Raw genomic sequence first — 8,552 nt, 5'->3', positions numbered from 1 at the left:
CACGCCCGTAAATCAAGGGAAGGAGACGAGAAAGAGTGTAATGATTTTTTGAAATTTAGGATAGGAGAAGAGGCGGTGTGTATGCAAGAGATGAAGAGGGAGCAACTTTTTAGTGAAGAAGAGAGAAACTTATTTACTAATTAGGGATCTTATAAGATTTAGAAAATAATAATTATTAGTAACATACTTTATCTTCTGCTGCTAGTTCCGTTGATACAAAATAATTTAGAGATGGATTTTAGTTTCGTTACTATTTTCCGTCGTTGTATGTATAAATTTTTGTAGATGGAAACGAATTTATCTTATGTCGCTAATTCTGCAGATAAAAAATATAATTTAGAGAGTTTTTTTATTCGTCACTAATAGCCGTCGCTACATGAATAGTTTTTTAACGCGGGGATGAATTTCTCCTCCGTCACTAATTTTGTTGCGAAATGGCCGTCTTAGAAACACACATATGATCTGATGCTAAATCCTTCGCTAAATCGCATTTTTTCTAGTAGTGAAGTACTCCCTCTGTTCCATAATAACTGTCTCTTTTTAAAAATATTTTTGTTCCATATTATCTGTCACTTTAGATTTCCAATACTGCATTAAATGCATTTTTCCTGATTTAACCTTATTAATGAAACTCTAATCATTATTTTTCTCTTATAAATCATTAAATAATAAAGGTTGTTTTAGTCATTTCTATATGATTTTTCTAAAATCAAGATATATTTATTGAGTTTCTTAATCTTTGTGAAAAGTGAAAAGAGACACTTATTTAGGAACAGAGGGAATACAATTTATATTCTCGTCCCAGACCCCTAAATACACTGGCCGGTACTGCACCTAGTGTATATAGTATCTAATATTGGATATATCTTAATAGGGTGATCATTCAGACCGGATGGGCCTAAAAAAGACAATAATCGGATTCCACTAAGAAACTGACACGTGGACATATCTCAAATTTCTCTTGGCAATATTATAACAAATGGGTTTGCCCATTTAATACAAGACACAAAAACTAATAAAAAATAAAACTTTTTTCTCCAAAATCATTCAGCCAACAACAATTTAGGAAAAAAAATATAATTGTCCAAAATATAAAAAAATTACTCCAAAAACCCGAAACCCGAAACCTGAAAACCCGAAAATCCGAAACCCGAAAACCGAAAACCGAAACCCAAAAACCCAAAATAACCCAAAACCCGAAAAACGAAACCCGAAAACCGAAACTCAAAAACCCAAAAAAACCCAAAACCCGAAAATCGAAACCCGAAAACTCAAAACCCCGAAAAACCCGAAACCCCAAAAAATCCAAAACCCCAAAACCCGAAACACCGAAAAACCCAAAACCCCGAAAAACCCAAAACCCGAAAACCCGTCCGTTGAACATAAGGTTTATTATTAATTTTTGAAATGTTAGTATGGTAATTTAATTTAGTTTAATTAGATTTAGAGTTTGTTAATTAAATCATCCACGTGGCATAATATGAATGGAATCCGATTATTGTACATAATCAACTCATCGGGTGAGAATTTAAACTCATCTTAATATATGTAATATTGAAAGTGAACGTGTAAATTAAATTAGTTAGCAAAGTCTTTTTGAAGTGGTCAATTGTGTGAATTAAAATCCTTCAACTTCCCCCTTGTCGTTATTGACTCATGTCACATTCACATCAAGTGTTCGGAAATTTCGCATGCATGATCAAAGTCAAGATCCAAGTCTAGTGTTATTAGTTATTACACAGATCGCCATTAATTCTTTTATTTATTTTTCTTCCTCTGCTGAAAAGTAATAGCAGTGGACCAAAGCAATTTTACGCGGAAAGTTTCTTAAATTATAGGGTAAATTACAAACACCCCCTGAGGTATGGTTAAATTCCAAAAACACCCCTCTTGTTTGGATAATTACATCTACCCCCTCAACTATGATTTTTTCTTACACCTCCACCCTTATGGTGCCAAATTCAACATAATCATCGATGATTCCGTGGAATGTGCTCTAGTTTGTACTCGTTTTGTGTAAAAATACAGTTTCAGATGCACCACAAACTGATATATACAAGCTAAAAAACGCATATTATGATCATCTTGCTTCATAATGTAGAGTTCGAATGGGATAAAACGGCTACAAAAGTGATAATATTCCATATAATCTCGAAGATTCCACTAAATTTGAGGAGTTGAGGGGTGGTTGTAATTATCCAAACAAGAGGGGTGTTTTTGTAATTTGACCATACCTCAGGGGGTGTTTGTAATTTACCCTAAATTATATTCTAATACCTTTCAATTAACCAAAAAATCATCCCATTTCTCTTCTTCTAATTAAAAAAAGAAAAAGAACTTAGAATTAATATATGGATTCTCAAAAATGGTTTATTCCATTGGTATTAATAATGTTCTTGATTATTATAATATTGCCAAAGAATATTTCAGGCCAGAATTACGGGTGCTTCAAAAACGAAACCTACGTAAATAACAGCGCGTTCGACAACAATCTCCGAGCTCTCCTTTCGTCACTTTCCTCAAACATGAACGACACCGGTTTCTACAGTGCCTACGTGGGCCGGATCCCGAACCGAGCCTACGCGACAGCTCTCTGCAGAACAGACGTCCAGCTCGATTCGTGCCGTTCTTGTGTCGTAAACGCTTCGGTGGAGATTGCAAATTTGTGCGTGAATCGAAAGCAGTCAGTATTGTGGAAAGGTAGTTGCACTTTGCGATACTCAGACGAGCCCATATACGGAGTTCGGGCCGACGGTTATTACGTCATGGTGTGGGCCGGGGCTGTGTCCAGTCCCGACCAATACAAGCAGAATCTGAGGATGTTGTTCGACGATCTTCGCGGAAAGGCAGCTGCAGGGGGATCTCTAGTCAAGGTCCTTTTCTTTTTATTAATAATCGTACACAATCTAGGTTTATTTTATGCGACCTGTAATATTTAACCCGTAAAAGTTCGTTTAAACAATTCTTCCACAAAATATTAAAAAAAACAAAAAAAAAAAAAAAAACATACAATGTTTCTTAAATTTTATAGAATTCATGCATGTAGAGAAAAATACTGGATATTTCACCTATTTCTTTCTAGGTCAAATGGCAAAAATGGACATGACAAGGGACTTAAATGCACATTGGTCCACAAAAAAAACAGTCTTAATTTCAAATAAACCTATCCTATGTCTTTAAAATACCCTCCATAATATATTTTTTATCAATTTCATCCATTATACTCTAACTTTCAATATTTCACATTGACCCCGGGATTTAAACAAATATATTACATTAACCCCCATTTTAATAATTTTCTGAGAAAATAATTTTTTTTTTCAGAAAATAATTTTTTTTAATATAATTTTTTTTCCCGACCAGATTCCGGCGTTGACTTTTTTTTTTCTGAAACTTTTTTCCGGCCGGTCTCCGCCGTTGACTTTGTTTTTTCATTTTTTTTTGTTTTTGAAATTTTGTTTTTTCTTAGAAAAAAATATTTTAATTAATATTACTGTTTTGGCTGCTAAATTACTGTCTCAGACAGTAATATTATTGTTTGGGACAGTAATGTTATGAATATTATTTTCCCGAACAGTAATATTACTAATAATATTTCTGTCCCGAACAGTAATATTATTGCACGAGACAGTAATATTACAGTCGTAGACAGTAATATTACAGTCGAAGACAGCAAAAATGCAGGCCAAGAGATAAAATTAATTAATACACTAATACTACTGTCTGAGACAATTAAATTACTGTTAGAGACAGTAATTTAGCAGTCAAGACAATAATATTAATTAAAATAACTTTTTTTAAGGGAAATTTTTTTTTCAAAAACAAAATTCATTTAACAGTTAAATTATTGTCTCCGGCAGTTAAATAACTGCTGGAAACAGTAATTTAGCAGCCAAGACTGTTATATTAATTAAAATATTTTTTTTAAGAAAAAAAAAGTTAATTAACAGTTAAATTATTGTCTCCAACAGTTAAATAACTGCTGGATACAGTAATTTAGCAGCCAAGACAGTAATATTAATTAACATATTTTTTTAAGAAAAAAAAGGTCAATGAACAGTTAAATTGTTGTCTCCAACAGTTAAATAACTGATGAATACAGTAATTTAGCAGCCAAGACAGTAATATTAAGTAAAATATTTTTTTTAAGAAAGAAAAAAAAAAAGTCAACGCCGGAGACCGCCGGAACCGGTCGCGGCGGGTCAAAATTGAAATTATGATCAAAATTGGTTAATTGGTGAAATTGGGCTAAATTGTGGTGTAAATCGTGAAATTGGAGTTGAATTGAGTTTCAATAAATTATGGGTAATTTTGGTATATATAAAAGGGTTTTCCTCCGTAAAAAAAAAAAAAAAAAAAGGTTTTCCTTATTTGCAAATAAGTTTGATTGAGCTGAAAATATTTGAAAGATCAAAAAGTTGGATGTCCCTTTTTTAATTAAGTGTCCTTGTCACTAGCCTTTTTGAGATTAACCCTTCTTTTTATATACCACCGTTATTCATTCTTGAAAATGCTCGCTCTAACACTATGCATTGAAGAATAGGGCGCAAATTACGGCTACTCCCATGAGTTATGGTCAAATTACAAAAACCCCTTCCTATTTGGGTAGTTACAGCCACTCCATAAACTATGTATTATCTTACGAAAAAACACCTCCATAAGTAAATTTAGAGATGTTAAACCGATAAAACCAAACCGAAATTTCGGTACGCCAACATTTCATACCGTTTACCGAACGGAATATACGATTTGGTTCGATGAATAATCGAATTACATAAATTTTATGTAAAAATATTTAAAACGAGAGTGTGACTCTAATTACCCAAACAAGAGATGTTTTTTCGTAATTTGGTCATACCTCAGGGTGGCCGTAATTTGCCCTTGAAATATATGTATATATTATCTAGAATATTCAATATATCTCTAGTATATATATATACTTTTTTTTTTTTTTTAAATTGATTAACTTGGAAAGTAAAAGGAAAAAGAAAACGATTTTTCTTTTATTCTGTATAATATATCCTACTTAATTAGGATTTAGGACCATTTGATTCAAATTCCAAGCATAATAAAATTGTTAAATTAAACATAAATTTAGGAGATACTACTCGAAAGTCAATAAATATGATGATGATCATCAGTAGACTTATAAAGTATTTGTGCATGGCGATGATGTTCTCCTATTAAGGTTGCGGCAGGGAATTCGAGGGCGCCTGATTTTCAGACAATTTACGCCCTGCTACAATGTACGCCGGATATCTCTTCCGAGGAATGCAATATGTGCTTGACCGATGCCGCCCAACGAATTCCCGAATGTTGTAATAGTTCGAAGTTCGTGAACATTCTCGCACTAAGCTGCACTATTTGGTACGATACTTCATCATTTTACAACATAACTAGGATTAACCAACTACAATCCATCATTTCACCTCCGTCGCCTGTGCCAGTGCCTGTGCCTGTGCCTGTACCTGCCCCCGTCCCACTAATACCTTCTTCGCCAGGTAATATATATATATATATATATATATATATATATATATATATATATATATATATATATATATATATATATATATACACACGAGTCTATTACAAATAAGTCTATCATGGCTACTTATTCATAAAAAGGTCAAGACAAAAAATCTTTTACAAAAAAATCCAAACAGTATTCAGAGGTGTGTTAAATATTAAACTACCCATCACATTTTAATATGTTTCAATTTCATTCAATGCAATTTAACCTCAATTTGACCCCAAATTATTCAATTTTGACACCTAACCTATTTTGACTACAATTTCGCCCGTCACCGCCGGTCTCCGGCGTTATCTTTTTTTTTTTCTTTTCTTTTCCGTCTGCTTTTTCCGCCGGTTTCCAACGTTGACTTTTTTTGATTTTTTTTCCTTTTTTTTTCTTTTTCTGCTGTCGTTGACCGGCGCTGGACCCCATTCTACTGCAAATTATTGGGCGAAATAGATATAACCCATGAACCTTGAATAATAAATTAAAGATGATAGGTCAGAGACTTATGCATAAAAACCAATGTAGATATATGATTAGAAATATAGCGTTGCATTCTTCGATTGAAACTCGATGTCGTCTCAAGCCAGTAGATAATATAAGTTGATAATTAAAATGGCATATACGACATGCATGCATGATATAAAAACACTAGTTTGGGATTTGCAGGCCTAAAACGTGACACAACTCGAACTGTCATCATCGTTGTAGTTCCATTACTTTTGTGCTTACTATTTGGTGCTTGTGTTGGCGTATGCCTGAGAATGAAAAGGAAAACGAAGCCACGGGAAACAAATGCATGTACGTAAATCTTTTTCTCCGTTAATTAATAATATATGTGTTTATGTTTATGTATATCACTTCAACTTTACATACTTGAACCCCGATCGAATTCAGCTAAATATTTTTTTTTCTACTACTTAGATGGCGATGAGGCAAGTGCTGCAGAATCCTTACAACATGATTTCAGCATAATTAGAGCAGCCACTAATAATTTCTCCGAGTCGAACAAGTTGGGAGAAGGAGGATTCGGTGTTGTTTATAAGGTAATCCAATCACATATGAACATAATATCGATTCATGTTTAGGTATTTAATATTGGTTTTTCCCCCTTAATTTATCTCAGGGAATTTTTCAAAACGGCCAAGAAATTGCAGTTAAAAGATTATCGAGGAGTAGTTCGGGGAAAGGAGATTTGGAATTCAAGAATGAAGTATTAGTAGTTGCGAAACTTCAGCACAAGAATCTGGTCAGGTTATTAGGGTTTGCATTGGAAGGAAAAGAAAGGCTTCTTGTATATGAACTCGTTCATAACGCAAGTCTAGACCGCTTCATATTTGGTAATATATATTCGCTTCAATATTATTCATCAAACAACAATTTTTTTTGTTTGAATATGATCATTAATTAACAATGATATTTGGTTTGTAGACCCAATCAAGCGTTTTTATTTGGATTGGGAGAAGCGTTACAAAGTTATAGTTGGTATTGCGAAGGGACTTCATTATCTACACGAGGACTCTAGTTTCCGAATTATTCATCGTGATATCAAAGCCGAAAATATCCTACTAGATGCTGAAATGAACCCTAAAATAGCCGACTTTGGTACGGCAAGGTTGTTTCAACAAGACCAAAGTGGAGCCAATACTCAAAGAATTGTCGGAACATAGTAAGTCATTTTAATTATTACTTCTATAGTTTAAACACATATACATTTTCTTCACTAATGTATATTCTTGTCGTTTTAAATCGATATTTTATATCTAATAATACATACATATATATATATATATATATATATATGTATCTATTTCAGTGGATACATGGCACCGGAGTATGCCAGAAATGGACAATTCTCTGTCAAGTTAGATGTGTACAGTTTTGGCGTGCTAGTCCTAGAGATTATTATTGGACAGAAAAATAATTCCTTCAACAAGGGAGAGAATACAGAAAGCATGTTGAGTTTCGTAAGTGCGCGCGCCCGCACACACACATATATACATATAACAAATTAAGATGTTATTTAATTTTGAAGTCAACTTATATGAAGGTGTAATTGACTACATATATTTATACTTTTAGGCATGGAGAAATTGGCGAGAGGGGAAAGCGAAAAAGATGATAGATCCAACTCTAAAGTCAAGTTCGGGTTCGTTTCGTGATATATTGAAATGCATTCATATCGGTTTGTTGTGTGTTCAAGAAAATGCAGTTGACAGACCGATAATGGCTTCGGTTATTCTAATGCTCAGTAGCTTCTCTATAACATTGCCAAGGCCATCTCGGCCGGCATTTTTCATACCCAATTCAAGAGATGTGGAATGCCACAAATCGTCAGATGCTAGATTACGTGACCAATCTAACAATGAAGCCTCGATCACGGATTTATATCCGCGTTAATCTACCATGTATATTTATACTCCAATCACTTGTGACAAGATACTAACTAATAGATTTTTTTCTTTTTTTTTTCGCTGTCATTTTGATTTTTGTATTATATAGTTTAGTGTGTATGGGTAATATCAAGACTTCTAATTCGCATTTCGCTTCCATATTCTTATTTTATTTCAATAAATAATTACGATTTTCAGCGGAACGGTCAGTAGGGGAGCCGGAATTTGGAGTAAGGTTTGCTTAAAATTTACAGGGTTCGAGCTACGGTAGCACCTCCGATTTTTTGTTTTTTAGATTCACTCACAGAAAGTAACATGAAATAAGTAAAAATTTATAGGCTTAAACTAGAATAGCATGTGTTCAACTCTTTAAAAGTTAAACTAGGATACATTATTTTACAAAACTGAGAACTGCAATGAAATATGAAAAATAGAACGAGGAAAACCTAACAAAATTTTAAAAACTTAGATTGATTGCAATTCTAACGGATGGCTTAAAACTTAAAACCAATTGAAAACCCTTTAAGCTCTACACGGAATATTGGGTTTTGTAGAACTACGTGGTGAAATACACCATGTAATTTTACACCAGGGATCTACACATAATAATATACACATTTATGTGTATTATATTTCATCAG

General features: G+C 33.3%; 1 protein-coding gene across 1 annotated transcript; it reads left to right on the top strand.

The window, feature by feature from the left end:
* The first annotated feature begins 2,327 nt into the window (after window positions 1-2,327).
* On the top strand, window positions 2,328-7,955 carry LOC105976706 (cysteine-rich receptor-like protein kinase 15). The gene is made up of 8 exons (XM_088818727.1): window positions 2,328-2,873; window positions 5,189-5,513; window positions 6,197-6,319; window positions 6,443-6,564; window positions 6,645-6,858; window positions 6,950-7,187; window positions 7,335-7,485; window positions 7,601-7,955. The coding sequence occupies exons 1-8, from the start codon at window positions 2,352-2,354 to the stop codon at window positions 7,916-7,918; spliced, it is 2,013 nt and encodes a 670-aa protein (XP_088674853.1). The 5' UTR covers window positions 2,328-2,351; the 3' UTR covers window positions 7,919-7,955.
* Window positions 7,956-8,552: the final 597 nt, after the last annotated feature.

Source organism: Erythranthe guttata, chromosome 5, assembly GCF_056151865.1.
Source record: "Erythranthe guttata isolate IM_541 chromosome 5, IM_541, whole genome shotgun sequence".
Taxonomy (NCBI): Eukaryota; Viridiplantae; Streptophyta; class Magnoliopsida; order Lamiales; family Phrymaceae; genus Erythranthe; species Erythranthe guttata.
Note: the sequence above shows the minus strand (reverse complement) of the source record. Positions and strands in the feature narration are given on the sequence as shown.